We start from the raw sequence: 22,887 nt of genomic DNA on the forward strand, positions 1-22,887 counted from the left end.
TCTGAAATTCAGCAACCAAGCCAACGTGACCATTCTAGACACCTTTCTTTTAAGTATATCAATCAGTATAATGACTTGGAACCACTAATAAATCTTGTTTATAGGTTCATAATAACGATAATGAACTTAAACATAAGTTATACTTGAAGTACTCTAAGCATAACTTAACTTACAGGTGGTTTAGTGAGAAACCAGACTTTACGTGGACAGAGCTTCTGAGTCAAAATCTCTACTTCTCGGAGCTTTCTGACGCTCCGGAGGTTCACTACAAACACCTAGGAAGCGCTAGAGAAAGGTCTTGGGACCTTAGGAGGGTTTTGGAAGAGTTTGGATGGAAAGGTGTGAAGAAAAGAGTGAAATTTGGCTCTATTTATAGGATGTCTAGGGGCCTCTCATGTCGTAAGACATGCTTCTCACGTCATGAGCTTGCGTAGGCACCAAGGATTCATTTGGTGTTGACACGTGGCACTGGACACAGGTAAAACTACAAATCTTCAAAAATTCATGGCTTTCACATACGAGCTTCGTTTTTTACGTTATTTATATCCACACATAGGTATTAACGACTACTACAATTTTCCTTTTGACATTGTCAGCTAATCCCCAACCGATCTTAAATCTGGCAGTCTAAGAAGATTACATTGTTAATGACCGTGTAAAATTCATAACTTCTACATACGGACTCCGTTTTCGACTGTCTTTTTATCGTTGAACTCCTATTAATGAGATTTTCAATTCTTGTTTAGATCATCTCGGCTAAACATCAACTGATCTAGAATTCGATTTCTGAGTTATATACTGCTACGTTGAAACTTTGAAAAATCATAACTTCCTCTTATGAAGTCAGATTTGAACGTTTTCTATATGCACTCTCTCGGTTTAACGAATACTAAGTCTAAAAAGTATTTTATCAAAAAATTACTTTTTACGTTACACAGAGTTATACCGATTTAAAGGGATAATGTCACAAAAAACCTTAAGTTTGGCAGAAAATGTCGGTTTTACCCTTCAGCAGATTTTTGGTTCATTTATACCGCAAACTTGTTATTTTTTTGTCGGTTTTGCCCTTGTTACCTACAATAGCAGGTTTCCAGGTTATTATGAATTATTTTTTGCGAAAAAACCCTTAAGTTTACAAATATTTTGCAAAAAAACCCTTAAGATTATAAACATATAAAATATAAATATATATTCAAAGTTTTATAAAACTAAATAGTTTACTACTGAAACATATTTTTAGCTTTATGTACAGTAAATTTTATATTTGTTTGATATAAAGTTTTTATATTTAAATTTTAAAAAACTTACCTAGTTTTATCAAAATTTAAATATTTATTAATTAATACTTAAACTTTTCAAAGTAACATTAAAAAACGTCTGTTAGCTAATAATAATATAACATTAGTGACATTCAATTAATTTTTTTTAAAAGAAAAATAAAAATATTTTATATGTTTAAAAGGTTTGAATTTCAGAAATAATAAACTATCATATTTTATATAAAAATAAATATATTTATATAATAAATTAGACAAATATATTTATATTTTATATGTTTAAAATTTTTATATTTATTTTTGATGTTTAACATGTTTATGATATTTTTATAAAAAAATATGATAATATTATTATGTATTTAAACATATAAAAAATACGATATGTTAATATTTCTGAAATACAAACCTTTTAAACATATAAAATATTTTTATTTACCTTTTAAAAAAATTAATTGAATGTACATGATACCATATTATTCATAACAACTATTTTAGCATAATTACTTATTAACTAACAAATGTTTTTTAATTTTGTTTTGAAAAGTTGAAGTATTAATTAAGAAATATATTCAAATTTTGTTAAAACTAAGTAAGTTTTTTAAAATTTAAATATAAAAAGTTTATATCAAACAAATATAAAAGTTACCGTATGTAAAGCTAAAAATATATTTCAGTAGAAAACTATTTAGTTTTATAAAATTTTGAATATATATTTATATTTTATATGTTTATAATCTTAAGGGTTTTTTTGCAAAATATTTGTAAACTTAAGGGTTTTTTTGCAAAAAAATAATTCATAATAATCTGGAAACCTGCTATTGCAGGTAACAAGGGCAAAACCAACAAAAAAATGACAAATTTACGGTATAAACGAACCAAAAATCTGCCAAAGGGTAAAACCGATATTTTCTGCCAAACTTAAGGCTTTTTATGACATTATCCCCCGATTTAAATTACAAAACTTCAATTGGTTATAACTTCTTCGTTATAAGTCGGATTTCAACGTTCTTTATATGTACAAAATCCTTGTGACATATACTATAACTTTTCTTAAGATTATTTATTTAAAATAATATTCTATCAAAAAGTCATTTTTAATGTTTATTATCTATAAATTAACTACCCAAATTTGTGGGCGTTACAACATCCACTTCATTTGTGTAAAGGTTGCAACCAGACAAATTTGTATCCTTCACGTATCTTCTAGCCATTAGTATGTCGACGTCTTCACGAACGAGCTTTCCACGTTTTTATTCATGAATTTCATATCCAAGACCTATTTGTGGGCGTTACAACATCCACTTCATTTGTGTAAAGGTTGCAACCAGACAAATTTGTATCCTTCACGTATCTTCTAGCCATTAGTATGTCGACGTCTTCACGAACGAGCTTTCCACGTTTTTATTCATGAATTTCATATCCAAGACCTACCGCTCAAATTATAGTGACATATTAGTGTATATTACTTAGCCTATTTATATAACTTTTAGTTGTTCAGGACCATGTCTCATTGTAAAATGAGAAAATACCTAGCCTAATGAAACCTACTTTAATAATGACTATTTTTCATGAAAATTGTGATATTTTTTGTAAAAAGATTACTGCAAATTGTAGTCAATATGTGTATCTGCATTGCAAAATAGATTAGTGGGTATTAAATCGCTCCCGATATTCTTTTATTTACTAACCGTTTACCCGTACCAAGTGACGGGTGCAAATAGTTTTTCAGAATTTAGTTTGTAGGGGAAATTAGTTTATTACACAAATAATTTACTACATCGAAACTATCATATCACCTCTTTAGTTGTTGGTACCACCACCATATATTTTATAAACTAAAGTAAAAATAAACAAAACAAAAAAAAAAGGCAATGATATAAAACTTATCACATTTATCTATCCAAACTAATTTCAAAATTAATCATAAATTTACAAATAATTATTTTTGTATAATGTTAGATAATTGTTTAAATGTTAAGTTTCTTCTTTGAAATTTTGAATTGGATTCTTTAATAATCCATGATTCGAATGCCTATTCACCATATTACCTTTGTTGAATAAATTTACAAAAATATGAAACATGATTGCATAAATATGCATTTATCCCTTCTAAGTGTATCAAAAATAGAAATGTAAGTATATAAATGTTTTTTTACTTACCAGATAGAAGGTATTAATAAAAGTAAATAGTTTTTTTTTTCTCAAATAAGTGTCATATTTCTCATATTAACTACTATATGCATAACTTGAAACTAATATCAGTTTTTTAAAAGAAATTAAATAAATAATATAAACTAATGTTTTTGGATATAATTTTTCAACAATTTTTAAACAACTTTTAATATTAAATTAAATAATCAATGTTAATTGTACTTTTATAAATAAGATTTTTGTATTCTCTCAAATGTTAATTGTACTTTTATAGATAAGATCTTTGTTTTATGTATTCTAAATTTTATTTTACATATTGGAAAGAAAAATTGATTATTTTATTCGTGGAGTTTAGTTCAAAGTATTAAAATTTGATTAATGTTTAATAGAATATACATAAAAAGATTAAGAAATACAAATTAAAACATAGGAAAGGCTACCACACCCAACCATGTTGCAACTCAAATACTCCCTGGTGTTGGTCTCTAGTTGCAATAAACTTTTTTTGGTGAAGATTGTTTTAATCGCACTTAAGTATTAGGTCCAAATCAAATGTCAATTTAACGCATACATGCCACCATTTAATCAACATAACTGACAATTCAAATGCTTATTGAGTTTTTTCCCTGAAGAGGGTAATCCTCAAGATAATGAAGTTCAAGATTGTCCATCATTTCAGTTTCTTCGTTTACCTACATTTGCCAATCACTTAGCTTAGAAAATTTTGTAGAATGCTATAACAAATTTTTCTAAGCTACAAATTGTGCAACATTTAATAGTCATGAGAAATATGGACAGTTATTGAAAGTCATGAGAGATAACCAAATTTTGTTAAAACTAATGAAAATATATAATATTTTTAGAAAAAATATATAAAGCAGAAAATAGAAGACCAACCAGAAGTTGAACCAATACAAGGCGTTTGAACATAAGAACAAAGGTTACATGAAAGGAGGCTAACTATCAAGACAAAACATAACATAAATGGACAAAGATATTGCATGATTCATATTGTAGTACACCCATTTAAATATGCGTGAGCCTCTAACAATCCAATAAAAGCAACATAGCAGGCATGTAATAAAAGGTTCACGAACTTATCAAACCATAATATGAAAACAATAATCAATAAAATCCTAAAAACAAACTTGAGAAAATGGTCAACAAACACTTTATAGTCTTGACCCTTTTATAATTTCTGTCATTCAACAAATCAATAAAAGCTTACATGATTATCTCTATTTATTTGCCTGCAATTCAGTAGATCGAAAAGCTAATCTTAAAGTAAACATAACAATAGAAACTATTTATTTGCATATAACATTAAAAATCCCAATACGGCAATAAGCCAAGAAAAAAACCAACACTAGGAGAATTTGAACAATCCATACCTGAAACAACTTGAAAAAAGGCATGTAAGTGATAAAATCCAACATGTAACAGGGTTAATCTCACCCCTGATCCTTTTCTTTCCCATGAAGAAATTAAGTTACTAAATCTAATTCCCAATTCGCTCCCTGGAAAATTAACAAAACAATAGAGTAATAAGAATTTTTATATTCAATGGAGTTAGGGTTTACACTTGAATATGAAGGGAAACAGAGGACATCGTTTAGCAACAAAAGGAGAGTTGCAGGGTGTGGAGACATGTTCTGATTATCACCCGGTTCTTTGATCATCGTGTTCAACTTTAGAATTGGAGTAGATGAATCATCTCCCAAATGTTCTTACACAGAAACAAATTGAAACAAATAAAACACAAATAGTTAGGCAAACTAATAGAAAAGGAAAGAGAACTAAGAGGTTGATGCAGACTATCGTACACATTCTTTGAATGAGAGGAAGGCATAGTCAAAAATACAAAAAGAAGATGAAGTAGAGGAACTTAAAAAATCAAAAACTAAAAAGAAACTTGAAATCGACAACAACAAAGTTAGAGAGAGAGAGAGAGAACATGGGTGATGAGGGCGGCAAATTTGTGGTGGTACGCTGCCTGTGTGCTAGACGTTGGTAAACCTGCAAGTTTGCAACGATTACAAAATATAATCTTGTTAACTTGCACATGAAAACAGATGCAATTGACAACGACTAGAAAAGGCAAATTTGACAATTGACAACGGCTATGTTTTGTGGTCTAGGTTTTTCACATATGTAAGGTTGAATAAGGATGAGCATTTGAGTGAGTACATGACAATTAATGGAGGAAGGGATGTTCGATGACCTTCTATAGGTTGCAGCGATGGCGGAAGGAGGGTGGTGGTATCGAAGGTCCATTGGAAACTGAAGTGAGTAAGGAGAGATATAGAAGAGATGTGGGTTTGATGGCGTCTGATGTTGTGTCGATAAGGTTAGGATTAAGATAGGGTAAAGATACCATGAGTTACACGGTATGATTGTAAGCTTAATAATATTTTACAACATGTTGTAATAGGTATACCTCTTAAATTTTAAAAAATAGACAATATATTTAATAAGATAGTAAAGATTAGTAGTGATGGTTTGCTAAAGTTTACCATCTTTTCATGACTTTATCATCTTTGTAGAGCAAGATATGTTTTCAATACTTGTAAAATAATTTTCTGGAATAAATTTTTTCTAGCACCTTATTAGTTGTTTTGAATTATTCTTCGTTTCATATATCTCAGTCTTATTATTTAAATTTATTTATCCTACTTTATATCTTTTTATTGTGCGTTATACGCTTTATACTAAAAGGATTTTACTTTTTTAAATAATTAAATTATAGGCATGGAAGACAAACCTTGAATACACAATTTTATTTAGTTCCAATTTGTAACTTCCCTACTATCGGAGCTTCATGTAAACTTTTAAAGATTTTTACAATTAGTTTGCAAATTTCTTCCAAAATCAAATCTCTATCTTTTTGATTTTTTAAATTTGCTTGGTGTGTTAATATGGATATGTGTAATAGGAACTTTGAGCAAGTAATCATGAATTAAAAACGGTTGACCTTTTAACCAAATGTTAAATGTAACACTTGAAAAACAGAAACGACCAGAATGAAAGAGAGTTTAGAGAAACAAGGGTTAAAAATGTAATTTCACACTCATTATTAGCCTAGCTTTTAAAAATACCAACAAAACATCCCAAAAACACCATAAATTCGGCTATATAAAACATGAAAAAAAAACATCTACTTATTATTTATGTGATAAAAAAGAGATTACAAAATACAACCTTGAATCATCGAATCAATTCTAGTATGTCAAAAATGGTTAAAAGAATCAAGAATGATGTATGAATCCATACATTTGCTTTTTTATGTGAAGTGATCTAATTCTTACTCTTCATGTAAACCAAAGAGAGAGAGAGAGAGAGAGAGAGCCTTGTGCCATTTCAGACACTATATAATAGAGTATATGTATACATGCATGCATCCTCAACAAGTAAGAACCACAAAAGTATATCCAACAAACCCCATGGATTTAAACGCGTAGTAACTACAAATCTTGAGCACATATCCGCTCTACAAATAAAAAAAACAAGAAAAAGGGTTATTTATATAAAATTAGATTGCTAATTTTGTTGCATTTAGGGTTAAAAGAAAAGGGAAGAAATCATACTCAAATATTCATATGCGAGTATCATGGAAGTCCCCCATGCGGACATGCTAAAAAACCTCGGACCAATCCCTCTATAGAAACCTTTCCAACCGTCATCCGCAATCAATGTTTTGATGACTTGGCGTGCAGAGGGTCGCTTTTCTAGTCCCATTACCTTTTACAAAAAATTAAATTAAATGAGCATCAACGTGTATGGATAAAGTGAATGAATGCCATGGGTAATGTATAGAAAAAGTGTTGTATTATACATAAAGTTTGTTGTTTTTCTAGACTGAATAAACCGTCTGAATATGAGATTAAATGACCATTTTACACTTACATTCCAACAAACAACTTTCACACGACTCATCAATTTTAACACGTCGGTGGAAAAAAGAAGGGCGAATAGGTAATTTGGCTTAACCCGTTAAACCATTCTACCATTTGTCCCCGAGTTTCGGTGATTTTTCAATTTTGGTCCCGAAAAGTTTTCTTTTGCAAATTTGATCCTTATTTGTGGTTTTTGTAACGTTTTTGGTCCCTGTTCTAAGTAACATAAAACGAATCACTTAAATTAATAAACTTTTGGGACCAAAATTGCAAAAATCAGCTATACTCAGAGTCCACAATAGTAGTCATTTTATCTAGAACACGGACCAAAAACGTTACAAGATCCTCAAATAAGGACCAAAATTGTAATTTGCTATACCTGTAGTCGAGTCTTTATAGTATCAAGTGGAGTTGTGACACAAGATGCTGCGGCCCCCGCAAATATTCCACCCGCACCTTGAACCATAACAACTGTCCCTTGGCTTGGAAGAGATCCATTGCTATCATTTCCATGACCTAATAAACTACAAACAAAAACAAAAACAAATTATACAACAATACGAATATATATTTTTTTTTTTAAAAATAATAATAATAAAGACCCACTTCCATATAAGACGTTGACTAGAGCCATAGCTGGCCCACCAAACGGCACTAGAAGGTGAATAAGTCATGACAGACAGACCGAATCCTCTGTATAGCCCGCGGATTCCATCTTGTTTTAAGATTTTACGGGCAACATCTGCCCCTCCATTGTAGCTCGCATGCCCTGAATACCCTTGAACCATCAATCTTTGACTTATCTGTTCATGTTTCAATATTTACAACATTAGCCCCTACCCTACCTACTATTTACTCTTTTTACCCCCTTATTATACCAACTTACTTACACTTTCTACAAAATAATATCAATATGATGTACCCACTTATTATAGCAACTTACTTACATTTTCTACAGATAATATCAATGTGCAAGTGCACCCAATAATACCATGACACGTAAGCAAGTTGCTATTATTGGTTACATATTGATACAATCTGTAGAAAACACAATCTTCTATAGGTTAAAAGAAACAAAGTTGATTAGTAATTTACTATAATAAAGTCATCCCATATTTGGGTATTAATCATGAATGTTGATGTTAAAGTTGATTAGTATAATAAAGATATGATGAAAGCAAAGAGCATACCACATCAATAGGAACAAAGACACCCTGAGAGCAAAGGGAAGCTGTCATTCCAGCAAGTCCATTAGCAATAGCAGCTTTTGTAGGATCCGAAAGCTTAAACGGGTCAACCATTTTGAAAGCAGCAACTTTTGTGGTCTCCAATGCTGTCAGAAATATAATTCTTGCCGGAATTGCCCCTGTGATAACTGTGCCAAAACCTCTGTATAAACCTGGGATGCCTTCTGTTTTCAGTAAACCTCGAATAACATCATATGCACTCTTTTCAACAGACTCTTTTGTAGCTACCTGCATTCTTGTTTTTACCACTGATATTGGGTAGAGTGCAACTGTAAGCCCTGTAAATATTCCTGCTCCTACCACGTAAAACTTCGTTTTATCAAGCCTGTATAAAAATTAAATTTCATGTCATTAGATTTCTGAATAATCAAAACAGAATAACAATTCACCACAAAGTGAAATAATGATGACAATGGGAATGTTGCAAATATATACAGCTTACCCTATTTAATCTAAAGTAAAAAAGAAAAAGCACAGTTAATGTAGTCATCGTTTTTTGTTCTTAAAAACATTCGCTTCTTTGATTACTTTGCTGCACCTAATGATCTTAGCTTTGAAAACTCATATATGCAAATACCCCCTTAAATCAATTTTTTAAAGTTAGAAGTAGAGATATTTTATTCAACACAAAATTCATAAGGAGGCTTTTATTTACAGAGAAAAAACAGGATTCATGTGCAATGTCAAGATATTACCCAAAATTTTCGACATGTTGACAAAAATACCTTCAAAGCCACCCATAAAAGAGATGACAAACTTCATGAAATGCATGAGGAATGAATATTAAATGGGGATAATAAGTCGAAAAGGGAATAAAAGATTGCTTACTTGTCCCAATTAATTTCGGTTTGGGCGAAAGATCCTGTTTCCGAACGAGCGGTCTCCATTAACTCGATCAAATCTTTGCTAAATGTAAAATTTCAAGAACCCACGATAGAAATAGAAAACAAAACCCTAACAGAACCTCAAGACAATTATTTTCTTCCAATTACAAACAAGTTTCTCGCTGTTAGGGTTGTTGAAAATCAAATCGCGCTTGATTACGGTTTTAGAATCTCAGCAGAAAAATTGGGGGAAGAACAAAATGGTCCAAAAGAATGGGAAATGGGAAAGGGGAAAGAAGAACCATAAATCAACTGTCGAAAAGTTCCACGATGACAGTTAGGTTTTTCAGTCCAATTGCGTCTGCCAATTTGATTCTTTTTATTCTTTTTTTCAAAGAAAGAAGGAAAAGGAGGTGGATTTAGATCCACGGTCTCCGGCTCATCACGATTCACGCCTACAAAATAAGCCCAAACATTTGTCTACGCCTTGTCCACCAAGTTATTGTAAATTTATAGGACAAATTATAAACAAATAAATTTAAAAATAGATATAAATAAATAAATAAATAAATAATACTATATTTCAGCTTTTCACTTAAGAACTTATAATTAAAAAACATCAGACAAAATATTGATGATCAAAAACATTTGTTGAAACCATTGTTAATAGCGGTTAGCATGTTACAAATATTAATTTGGACATGTGGTGTTGTTATTTCGAAACAAAAATATGGGAAGTCTTTAAACCACATATGTAACCATTTGCTGCAAAGAAAGAAGTTGATAAAATGGTTGTACCCTTTAATAAATTTATGTTTGTCTTTTAAAATTTGCAAACTGCTGAAATAAATTGAAATTAACAATGTAGTAGTTAAAATTAATTCTAAATCAAAACTTTATTTATTTTAATCATATGAAATCAAGTATAAAGATCATTATGATGAAATGATTTTAAAAACATTTATATAAAATAATTAAATATAATATTCGCTAAATACCAATAAATAAAATTGTTAATTTAGCGAACATGTTCATTTTATTAAATTTTCAAAAACGATGGTTATTTTTTCGGGTAGCTTTAATAAATTTGGTAATTTTAGTGATTATCGGTAAAGAGTGACACTATCAAATGAGAGGTCATAAGTTCAAGTCTCATTAGGAAACATATGTGGTATTTAGGAGTATGTTAATTTGTCGGTTCAAAAAAAGATTAACTATATAATTTATTAATATTTTGCTATAAACGATAGAACACAAAAAATATTTATATGACATTTACCAAATGATTTTGAAATTATGTAAAGTATACTCTAGTTGTTTATAATATCCTTCATAATATTATTAAAATAATAAACATATTGTCGAAAAAAATTCAAACAAATCTATATTGAATAATATAACTTAAAGTAAGGTTGGAAGTGGTTTGAAGATGAAAGTTGTGTTGCACCACAAAACACATGCGCATCACATGTGTAGTAGTTTTAAAATCATTAATCTTTAAAAAAACAAACAATTGTGAAAGACCAAGTGATATGTTTATCTTGTGTGGCACAACCAAAAATGGTCAAAAATGGTTTTTATTAAAAAAAAAAACAAGGGAAATGACATATTAGCCCAATTATGTATTGCATATTTGCTCATTCAGTCTCTTAAATTATTTTCAAGCCTTTTGAGAGAACAATATTAGTTTTCACCTGCTTATTTAGTCCTTCTCACTGAAAATTCCCAATTTCATGTACAAATGGCTTTTACTTAATTAAAATAAATAAATTAAGTCCATTTTATGTACAATTTTATGTAAAAATGGCTTTTGATTAATTAAAATAAATTAATTAAATCCATCTCACCCCTTTACCTCTTGTCAAAGTCTTGCCATTTTCAACAATTATCTTCAACCACCTTTCAATACAAACATAATTGGTAAATGAAACGCACGATCAATATTGATTACAATAACCAAAATCTGCAACTAGATAAACATATATGTGTACCCAACTCTTTGAATGTTGTACATGTGGTTGAAGATGATGTAGACCATAAACATTAATGTATTTGTAATCTCCCAAATCATCAACCTTGGAGAACACAAGCCAGGCCAAGTCGCCTCTTTCTCCTCTCCACTGTCTCTTTTCACTATATTCTCTTTTGAATATACTCTTTGTATCTCTTTTTCAGGATATCGCCTTTCCTATTGTACCTTGTTTTCCGCCGCTCTGCCACCGTATGTCCTAAATAGTTAAACCCGTCCCACTCACGTATAACTCCCTGATGGTTCTTTTAACCTCGATGATGTTATTGGCGATGTGTTCGTCGATGAGTTCTTCTTTGTGTTCCATGAAAGAACCCAACAAGTCGTTATGTTGTGTTGGTGATTTTTTAGTGTCATCATTATATGGCCAACTGAGGTGCCCAACGGGAGAGAGACATTTTGACTAGTGAGTCGGTGTGTGTATGTGTATGTAAGATGGGGAGGGATACCTGGGTAAAAAAGAGAAGAATCGACAACAATCTAACTGTTATTGGCTTACACAATCGGTGAATGGGACACTAATCCAATTTTTATTGGTCAGTTATTACATAAACAACGAGAATACCAAAAGAGGGACAACAAAATTGCTAAATATCATATCCTCCATCTACAACATATATATATATATATATATATATATATATATATATATATATATATATATATATATATATATACAAAGATCATTGTGATGATATGATTTTTAATTACGTTTATATAAAATAGGTAGAATTTCATATATGCCCTTCTTAAACATCAAAATATCATATTTACCCTAATTAATTTCTAAATATCATATTTACCCTTTATAAAATTTCAAAATATCATATATATATATATATATATATATATATATATATATATATATATATATATATATATATACTAGCAGTGTACCCGCGCAAAGCGGCGGGGCGTGTAAATTCTTTCGGTGATATGTTTCCTCTACAAAAATGTTATGTTACAAAAAAAAAGTACATGTCGAAGACAAAATAATCAAACTATGGTGTTATTTGTTACATGATACATCAAATAACCGATAAAAAGAAACGGATCAAGACGACATAAAATATGAAGGCATAACCGTGAAAATGGCAAAAGTGTGTATCAATTAGGCCGACATTTGGGAATGGTTGGGTTTGAATGGAAGCGATGGTGTAAAAACGATCAAAAAATGTCATGGTCGCGGTGGACGGCGTCACATATGACAAATCAAAACTCTAAATGCCAATTGAGAGAAAAAAGATAGAGAATGAGAAGAGGGTGAGCTTCCAAAAGTAATTTAGGGTTCTTGTGGTGAAGTCGTTTTTGGAAGGAAAGACGTCAGAAGCAGTGTCATAGAACCAGTGGTTGGGGATAGTGGAAGATGGGAGATGAAGTCATTTTTTGTTCCTGGACGGTGACTTTATAGCAGAGGAGGGAACAAAGAGGTATATGCGATTAGAGAGATATTTGAATCAACATGCTAAATTTAAGGATATCTAAAAGGGTTCAAAATTTGAATGAATCCGGGATTTAAGGGAACCATAACAAATTGCTGAGAAATATAAGGAGATTTAATGATAAATATTTGAATTCAAAACATGGTTAAAATTTAATATTAATTTATTAATGGTTACTTGTACTATCAGCTTCATCATTTGGACGTCTTAAAAAAATATTATTATTATAATCAATCTATTTTTAGAAATAATTAGATTTCTTTTATAAGATAGTAAAGATATATATATATATATATATATATATATATATATATATATATATATATATATATATATATATATGCCCTTTTTAAACATCAAAACATCATATATGTCATTCGTAAATATCAAAATATCGTATATTCACTTTTCAAACATCAAAATATCAATAGTAATATCTAAAATATCCTCCATCTACAACATATTAATAAACAACAACAAAAACTAAACAATTAAAATATACATTTCATAGAAAGGGTTGAAGATCAATCTTTTTTTCTGTCAAGAGGCCGACATTTCAACAATTTAAAAGTTCACATTCTATTATCTTAGACGTAAAGATAATATTTAAGTTTTTAATTATTATAATAATTCTAAGGTATAAAAAAATGATTATAAAATATTAAAACATTATTAAAAAGGATTTTGGCAAATATGATATTTTGAAAGTTTATGAAGTGTAATTATGATATTGAGAAATTAAGCTGGATAAATATGATATTTTAAAGTTTAAGAGGGATATATATGAAATTCTCCTTATAAAATAATTCAACATAATATTCGTTAAATACCAATAAATCAAATTGTTAATTTAATGAACAACATGTTCATTTTGTTATATATTCGAAGACGATGGTTATTTTTTCGGGTAGCTTCAATAAATTTGATAATTTTAGTGATTAACTTTATAATTAATTAATATTTTGTTATAAACGATGTAACACAAAAAAATATTAATATGAAAATTGCCAAATGATTTTGAAAATATGTAAACATATTGTTGAAATAATAAATATATTGTTTACAATATCTTTTATAATATTATTAAAATAATAAACATATTGTCAAAAAAAATTAAAACAAATCTATTTTAAATAATATACTTAAAGAAAGGTGATAAGTGGTTTAGAGAGGAGAGAGTCTAGTTTTGCGTCACACAACATACACGTAACAGTTTTGAAGTCAGAAATTTTCTAAACAACAAACAACTGCAAAAATCCAAGTGTTATATGTGTGTTGCAAGTAGGGATGTCAACAGGAGCAGAAATAGTTACCCCCGATCCAGCTCCCGAAATCAGTTATTGCCTCAGCACCCGCCCCCGACCCCGATTCTCCCGTTTACATAGCCCCCAATCCGGCCCCGAATACTTTCATCGCCCTCGATCCCGCTCCAGTTCCCTGTTTCATAGACTTAAAATTGACTTTTTTTTTGCTAAAAATTGTTATATTTTGGGCTAAAAAAACTATTTTTCATAACTTTAAAAGCTTAAAATCTAGTTTTTTAACAACTAAAAAATTAAAAATCCAATATTACAAAACGACAAATCCAACATACTTACAAATATAAAATACAACAAATCCAGCATACTTACAAATATAAAATACAACAAATCCACCAAAAGAATACGACATGTCCAAAAATATACGACCAATTCACTGTCTTATCGTCGTATGTTGTGAAGTGGAAGAAAGTCAAAAAAAACCCTAAAATTAGATAATGTATTGTTATTGTCTATACATATTTTTATATTATATATATATATATATATATATATATATATATATATATATATATATATATATATGTATAGAGAGAGAGAGAGAGAGAGTTAGGTTCATATATAATCTCTAATTATTATGTGAATGTGTGACTGATTCTTGACTAATCAACATTCAAGGGTAAATTTGGAATTTTACATAGGATATATCCCTTAGACATGGGATCAGTTAATATCTTTCCCTTAAATCACTCTTTCACCGTATTCACCACAATCCTAGGAAGAACCAGAAGGAAAAATCAAGGATGTGTGTGGCAATCGACCCCCCTACTCCAGCTCCTGCTCCATCCCTAACGATTAGAGCATCCGTCGACCCTATGAAATCACCTCCCCTTGAATATTAGTGGTCTGATTTTGGTACTGAAACAACCCTACATGTGCGTTTTTTTAGGGTTACGACTTGTTTTTTTTTTTTTTTTTTATCAAAACTTGATTCAGGTAATATATTTCTTGATAATTATCCCACATCTTTTTAATAATTTAGGATGTTGTTGATTTCATCAGTTGGGATTTCATATGGTAATATATCTCCTTTCTTTCTTGATGTCTCAATTTCATTATGATGACTGTGGTTGAATCTATATTTCTCATTTTTTATGATGAATCTCGATTCTATCTAAAATATTTTGCTTTTTGGTTTCTTTTTGAACCTTTGTCTTCTCGATTTAGGGCTTAGTTCCAGCATTGAAGTTAATTTTTGGATGAAATTGCAAATATAATGTTCTCAATGGTGGATTCTTAGGTTCTATTGGGTTTCATCATTTGAGCTAGCATTAGTACAGGACTTGCCTAAGCTTCGTCTTCTCGATTTAGGGCTTAGCTCCAACATTGAAGTCATTATAATTATTATTACTTTCAAAGTCAAGGCACACAGTAACTATGATATTCTTAAAGAATTTTGACATACGAAATCCAAAAGTTAAATTTGAATGATTTTTTTTATATGTTTTCTAAAAAAAAAATATTGCCAAATGTTTCATTAAAAATATAAGTCTTAAAGAATGTTATATGAGAAAAAGAGTTTTCATTTTACAAATTTAAAATTTAGGGAACACAATCTTTAAGAAAAGGTTGACTAGTGTGTTCGATGGTGCAACTTCCCCTCAAAAAGGAGGGAATCCCGACTCAGATACACTCATAAGTGATACAGTTACAGTCATATGTCTAGATGATTACCATTCTTTGGACAGAACTGGCAGGAAAGCGAAGGGAGTGACTGCACTTGATCCAGAAGCCAATGACTGTGATCTTATGTATGAATAGGTTAAGGCTCTTAAAGATGGTGTGGCTGTTGAGAAGCCGATTTATAACCATGCTACTGGTCTTTTGGACGCTCCTGAACTCATCAAATCCTCTAAGATTATTTTCATTAAAGGTCCGCACCTAATGTAACTCTTAAAGGTTGATTAATTTCTTCAACTTTTTTAAAGATTTTGGAAGACATTAGAAAGTTTGATCATTATTCCATTGTTAAAGTTTAATGTTTGTTTGTTTGTGGAGGATATGAAGAGGATATCTAAGCTGGTACATTTAATTTGGGTATAGATTTGTATCTGAGAATGTTATGATCATATCCTCATAATATCAATGGGCCATGTTGAAGACAATTTAAACTTTAATTATTTTTTATATTTACTTTTTCTTAGTTTATTTTTCTAACCTTATGCACTAAGATTTAGTTTTACAAGTTTACATTTATGTCATTCTTAAAGAATCTCATAGTAGGAAACTATTATCCTATCTTAAAGAATTCAAGAATTTTTTTTACAAGAATTATTATCTTACTCTTAAATAATTCAATATTTTGTTTCTCATGAACTTTTAGTTGTTTATAACAATTCAAGAATATTATTTACAATAATTATTGATTTATGGATTTTTGTTTCTCATATGTAATTGTTATCTCATTCTTAGAGAATGTGATTGTAGATATAAGAGTTCAGCAAAGATATTTAAAAAACGATTCTTGAAGATAGAATTCAGAAGAATGGAATGAAGAATGGAAACTAATTATTGAATGGAGTTGCAAATAAAGCATGTTTACAATAAGAATGTTTCATATATTTGTAATTGTTTTCCTTTTTATTTTTTATGAACTATTTATTAATAATGTTTTTTATTGTTTTTTTCCAAATGTTATATTATTTTTAAAAGATGTAAACTGTGCATTTTGATCATGTCTTGTTATTCAAAAATCTCATTTATAAACTTCATATCTCATGCAACATATTCTTAAAGAATTAACTATAATTCTTATATAATTAATTTTATTCTTATGAGAATGTTAATATCAACTATTCTCATCATCAAGAAGTTCTAATTAAAATAATCGATTTGTAACGATTCTCATGATATAAATAAGCTTTAAATTAAAAAAATAATTTTTTTAACCATGAATATTGCTTATTCTTCAAGAATAGTTTAGACTATATTCTCTTATTCTTAAAGAATTATACACGTGAACAATTTTCAATATGCAAAATTTATTATATCATATTTTTAAAGAGTATGACAAAAAATAATCAACTTCTTTAAAAAAAAAAAAAAGAACCCCAGAGTTTACTAATAATATTAAAGATTATTGTAATTTTAGATATAATTTCATTTTTTTAAATCTAATTTAACTTGAATTCATTAATATCCTTACCTTCCATAAATTCTTCTTAACAAATTAGACTAATTTACCCTTACAATTAATTATGTGTAATAATATAGTAATGTTATCCCCATGTTAATACCATGCACTTCTAAAATCACAACTCTTCATTTCTTATAATCTGATGGCCAAAATTTAGTCATACGTTCACACAATAATTATGGTTCACGTTTGATCATAACCCTATATATATATATATATATATATATATATATATATATATATATATATATATATATATATATATATATATACACACACACACACAAATGGTCCCCCACGGGAGTACGGGACAGAAATACCTACTCTAGCCCCCGCCCCCGAAATTCTTAAAAAATTAATCTCCTACGAAATTGGGGTTCCACGAAAGCTTTTTGCATTCCTAACTGCACGACGTAACAAAAAATGATTAGAAATGGTTTTTCTTAGAAAAATAAACAAACCCCTAAGTTTTGTCGAAAATATTGTAGTCCAAATCAATTCACCCAAAAAACTCGATAAAACATAACAATGTGATATATCTTACGTTGGTCAAAAATAATTGTAAACATGTGTAATATATGCTAATAGTGTTTTTTTCTAATGAAAATATAAAATCTTTTTTAAATTGTTTAAAATATATGGCAAAATGTATAAAAACATAATATTTTTTATTTAGATATTATTTGGAGTAATTGAGCTCTTATTTTGGGTTATTTAAAAATCACCCAAAATCTTCATGTTTTTTGGTTTAAACCAAAAGATTTTTTCCAATTAAAACCTATAACTTATTTAATACTTTTATTTTGCACTATCAAAGCCGGTGGGTTTGGGCCAGTGTTATAAAATCAAGAAATTATTACTTCACATGTTACATCATCCTTAATATCATACTATTTAGATAGGAAATGGTATTCACATGTTATAACATAGAGAAAACTATATACCATGCATGGTGCGTGGTTCTTTTGGTGGCAAGATAAGATCGCATGTCGTAAGGGTCACACCACACCCTGAAGCCTACCAACTCCAAATACCCCATTTTTGGATGAACACTTCATTACAAGTTGGACAATCATGTAGGGACAAAATTAACAAAAGTTGTTAAAATGGTAAACCGTTGAGTGACCCAAGTCAATCCGCCTAAAGTCCATAAGTGATTTCAATCGTAGAACTCTAGCAATATTTTAGGCGTGTCATGATTTTAACCCTGAACCTCCTGTGTGGAATATTGCACTCAACAACTAAGCTCTCATCCCGATGGCATATAGCCTAGTTTAGATGTTTTAGAATCTAGAAAATCAAAGTTTATACCAATTTAATAGCATGAATAAATACTATTGTATCATAAATATGTGTAAGGTTTATAGATTTTTTACTGACTTGTATTATGTAATTGTTGTTATGGAAGTGGAGTTACATTTTAGAGATTAGATAACTTCCAATAATGAATACTCCAGGTGTTCGGGCAAAGCTTTAATCTCGACTTTTTGTTTTTCGTCAGATGCCACGACGTGGACCTCTTGCCACTTCGTGTTGTTGAAGTTTTAATGTCAGATCGGGAAAAAAATGATGACCACGATGTGTTGATAGTGCCACGTCGTGTTGCTTCTTCTACCTCTTTCTTCACTTCATAGTACTCACTTTCTTCCAATAACTTCTCTAATTATTGTATATCAATTTCGGCATCAAAATCACCGTCTCCTAACACCATATATCCCTCGGTCTCTTTTTCTTTCCACCCTCTTAGCTCTTTTTCAAGTACATCATCAATAACATTAACTGAAAAAGCCACGTCATCATTTATCCTTGAATGTTGAATTGCTCGATTCAATCCAAAAGTGACTGCTTCTTCTCCAACTCGAAGAGTGAATTTGGACTCTGTAATATCTACTAAGGCTCGGTCGGTGCTCAAGAAGGGCCTTCCAAGGATGATTGGGACTTGTTCATCTTCTTCCATGTCTAATACAATAAAATCTGTGGGAAATACAAACTTGTCAACTTTTACTAGTAAGTCTTCACAAATACCTCTTGGAAAGGTCATAGTCTTATTAGCTAAATGGATGACCATTCGAACCGGTCTTGGTTTAGGGAGATCAAGCTTTTTGAAAAACAAATAAGGCTTCAAATTAACACTTGCTCCCAAGTCGGCTAGAGCATGACTAGTGGCTAGGTTCCCGAATTGGCACAGTAAAGTTATGCTTCCTGGATCACCCATCTTCTTTGGTAGCATGTTTAGCATTGCAGCGGAGCAAGTTTCATTCAGTATCACCTTAGATAATCCCTCCATTTTCTTGCGGTTTGTTAACATGTATTTGAGAAACTTAGCATATTTTGGCATTTCATCCAAGGCTTCAAGGAATGGAATGTTGATTTCAAGGGACTTGATATGATCTAAGAACTTCTGGTGGTCTTTTGCGTTCTTTTCTTTGATTGCTTTACTTGGGAAGGGCAACGGTGGGCGGTATGGCTTAATAGGTTCAAAATGTTTCTTTTCAGAATCTTGCCACGTCGTGGCATCAGAACCACATCGTGGTAACTGCTCAGTTTCTTTTTGTTGTCTTTCTTCTCGAACTTCCTGCTCCACATCTGAGTTGTTTCTGTTAATAGGAGTCAGATGTGTAATAATTTTCCCACTTCTTGTTGTTACAGCTTGGATGTGAGCTCCCTTCAGGTTTTGTCCGGTATTTCCTGGAAGTCCTCCCGATGATCTTTCATTCATTTGCTTAGCTAGTTGCCCAAGTTGTTTTTCAACGCTTAAAATGGAAGCTTGTTGATTTCTTAGTAGAGTTTTTTGTTCCCTCATCATAGTTTTTTGCTCTCTAATTGTTGCTTTTGTTTCCTCGTGGATTTTTTCGGATGCATCAACAAAACAGGTAAGCATTGACTCAAAATCGGGTTTCTTATTAGGCTTGGTTCCTATCGTTGGTAAAAGCCTCTTCCTCTTTGTTTATATTTCTCTTCTTTGGCTTTCTTGTACTCATCATAAGGTAACCACTTTTTCTTGGGCTTTCTCTAGTCTTCATCAAATCTATCGTCGCTCGAGTAGAAAGCTTGAACCTCTCGGTTTCCATTCTCATCAAGATCACAATCCTTATTCAAATTTAGCCCATTACAGTTTTCACACCCAACTCTTATTGCATGGATTGTTTGATCCATCTTAGTCATCCTCCTATCCATGTTTTGCAGCATTGCCAAAACTGCCGACATGTCTTCCAAAGCAGCATTAGTCGATCCCCTTATTACATCATTTCGCTGGTTATGGTATTCTTTAGAATGTTTAGAGAATTCTTCAATGAGCTCCTTGATTTCCGCGGGATTTTTCTTGGTTAATGGGCCTTGAGAATCAAGGAGTTGTCTAGTTGTGACATGCACCCCATCATAAAAGATAGAAACTTCTTGTTGTACATTGAGGTCTTTTTGGGGGCAATTTTGAAGTAGACCCTTGTAGTGCTCCCATGCTTCAAACAGTGACTCCCTCATTTGTTGTTCAAAGTTAGAAATGGCCTTTTGAGCTTAGCCACCTTGGATGGTGGACAAAACTGTTCTAGAAATTCCTCACACTTTTTTCCCATGTAGTTATCGTGCCCGGTGGTAGTGCCTTCAACCAGTCTTTAGTTGCTCCCTTGAAAGTGACCAAAATCATTCACAACAACATCATTTCTCATGGACCATTCGGAATGTTGAAGTAGTCGGTGATGTCGTTGACTTCATCAAGATCCTTGTAGGCATCTTCATGATCTTTTCCGGTGAATGGAATCTCCTTAAGTGCAACAAGGATGTGCCCCTTGAGTTCAAATGTGGCAATGGTAGGCATGGTGGGTTGCACAAGTCCTGGTCCAGTGTCATCACAAATTCTCTTCTTGTATGCCTCCATCAAAATGTCTGCAATATGTGTCATGATGTTGTCGGGCTTGCTTTCTTGATTGCTACCTTTTTCCGATTCATTTTTGCTTCCTTCCTCTTATGTTTCGTATGTGCTTTCGTCTTTTGGTTCCTTGATGGATTCTCCCACTTGCTTTCCCTTCTTCTTACTAAAAACCTATTTTAGTTTCTTAAAAGGTGATTTCTTTGGTGTTGCATCTTCTCCTACGGTTTTATCCGTGTGTTTACGAAAGGCAGACTCTGGGTCTTCAAGTGGTGGAATTAGAGGTACGTTAGATCCTCTGGTCATAAACTTCTGCAAAAGAACAAATAAAACACGTAAAAAGAACAAAAACGAAAAACAAAAGGTTTACTGTTACAACCCCATGATGTGGTGCTAGTTATCACGACGTGGTGAGTCAAAAAGAAGAAAACCCAAAAATGAAAATTAAAAGCAAATAAACAGAAAAATTCCTAATAAAATAGCAGATTTAAAGTAACTAAAAAAGGACCGTTCTCTGGCAACGACGCCAAAAAGTTGATGCGTGTTTTTAATGTATATTTTAGTTATTCAGGTTTTAGATTTATAAAATAATTTTCTTTCAACTAAATTATTAAACACACTAGGCAGTGTACCTAATCATGTAACAATGTAGCTATGGTAAGAACAAGTGTCAAACTCAAGGAACAGTGTTTTAGCTAAATTTTATCTACTACTAACTGTATTACGAATAAAATAAGAAAAAAGGATTTTTCTCTAGTTTTGCAAGACTAGAAACTTAAATTACCAAATTAACTATCACTATTAACTAATGAAGTAATTACTAAAACTGAAGCAAGGAAGACAAAGATGATTTAATCAAGGTAATTGAGATACTTCCTTTTAGCTTTAGATTATTTGTTATTATGATTGATTTATGGAAGTGCAATGGATTTTAGTTTCATTGGTTACCGATTCCTAAGATGACCAAATTCGTGTTCACTTATTTAATCCTTTAGCAACCAAGCTTATTTATACGGTGACTAGGAGGAGAAACTAACAAGTTTACTAGTTTTCAGTTCGAGTTGATTAGACTTATAAATAATTGATCAAATTGGTTGTTTGATTCAATTCTGTATATGATTGGTCGTGATATATTAGCTCCTACACTTTTTTACCCATTTTCCTACTTAATCCTAGGATTTTCCTACTTAATCCTAGGTTTTGTTCAAAACTCTAGTCCTACAATTTGGTGGTCACAAAATCATAAGATACAAATTTAACTAAGAAAGATGGTCATGCAAACTTAATTAAATTCAACAATAAATAGCGAAGATAAAAATCAAAAGTACGCGGGGTTCCTTAATAAGGTGGATCAACAAATAATTAATAAAAACTAAATCCTATCCATAAATCAATTCATAATTAAGTAGACAATCCTTGGCTAAACGAAGGTCATGAGGTTTAGCCCATGATTTTAGCAACTAAAGTAATAAAAACGAAATTCATAAGCATAGACATGATTAAATTAGAAAAGAAAATCATAACTAAGAGCTTATTTGCCTTAATGCTCTCAATTCCCAAGCTTTAATTGGTTTCTTCACTTCCAAGCCTTAATTTTGAACTTTGGTCTTCGAAAACTGTCAGAAGCTTCAGCCAAAAGGTTCTTAATTCAGTGGATAATGAGTTACATTTATAGTTTTCCCGAAATCAGGGCACCACAACTAG

The 22,887-nt window shown here is 30.8% G+C and overlaps 1 protein-coding gene, 1 long non-coding RNA gene and 1 other non-coding gene across 4 annotated transcripts; 1 reads left to right on the forward strand and 2 right to left on the reverse strand.

Moving 5' to 3' along the window:
* Positions 1-3,778: 3,778 nt before the first annotated feature.
* Positions 3,779-6,011, reverse strand: LOC145044025 (uncharacterized). Of its 2 annotated transcripts, XR_013681194.1 has the most exons (3): positions 5,650-5,805; positions 4,820-5,444; positions 3,779-4,120 (listed from the first exon to the last, which is right to left on the reverse strand). It is a non-coding gene; the product is annotated as an uncharacterized LOC145044025 (long non-coding RNA). The 2 variants fall into 2 exon arrangements; XR_013681193.1 differs by having other exon boundaries at positions 4,820-6,011.
* Positions 6,012-6,568: 557 nt separating this feature from the next.
* On the reverse strand, positions 6,569-9,829 carry LOC145044026 (Mitochondrial substrate carrier family protein). Its single transcript, XM_078992825.1, has 6 exons — positions 9,397-9,829; positions 8,512-8,893; positions 7,928-8,124; positions 7,701-7,845; positions 7,013-7,166; positions 6,569-6,915 (listed from the first exon to the last, which is right to left on the reverse strand). Exons 1-6 carry the CDS (start codon positions 9,453-9,455, stop codon positions 6,890-6,892), a joined length of 963 nt encoding a protein of 320 aa, XP_078848951.1. The 5' UTR covers positions 9,456-9,829; the 3' UTR covers positions 6,569-6,889.
* Positions 9,830-20,727: 10,898 nt separating this feature from the next.
* On the forward strand, positions 20,728-20,833 carry LOC145044576 (small nucleolar RNA R71). The gene has a single exon (XR_013681525.1). It is a non-coding gene; the product is annotated as a small nucleolar RNA R71 (small nucleolar RNA).
* The last annotated feature ends 2,054 nt before the right edge of the window (positions 20,834-22,887 follow it).

Source organism: Lactuca saligna, chromosome 4, assembly GCF_052625555.1.
Source record: "Lactuca saligna cultivar CGN05327 chromosome 4, ASM5262555v1, whole genome shotgun sequence".
Classification (NCBI taxonomy): domain Eukaryota; kingdom Viridiplantae; phylum Streptophyta; class Magnoliopsida; order Asterales; family Asteraceae; genus Lactuca; species Lactuca saligna.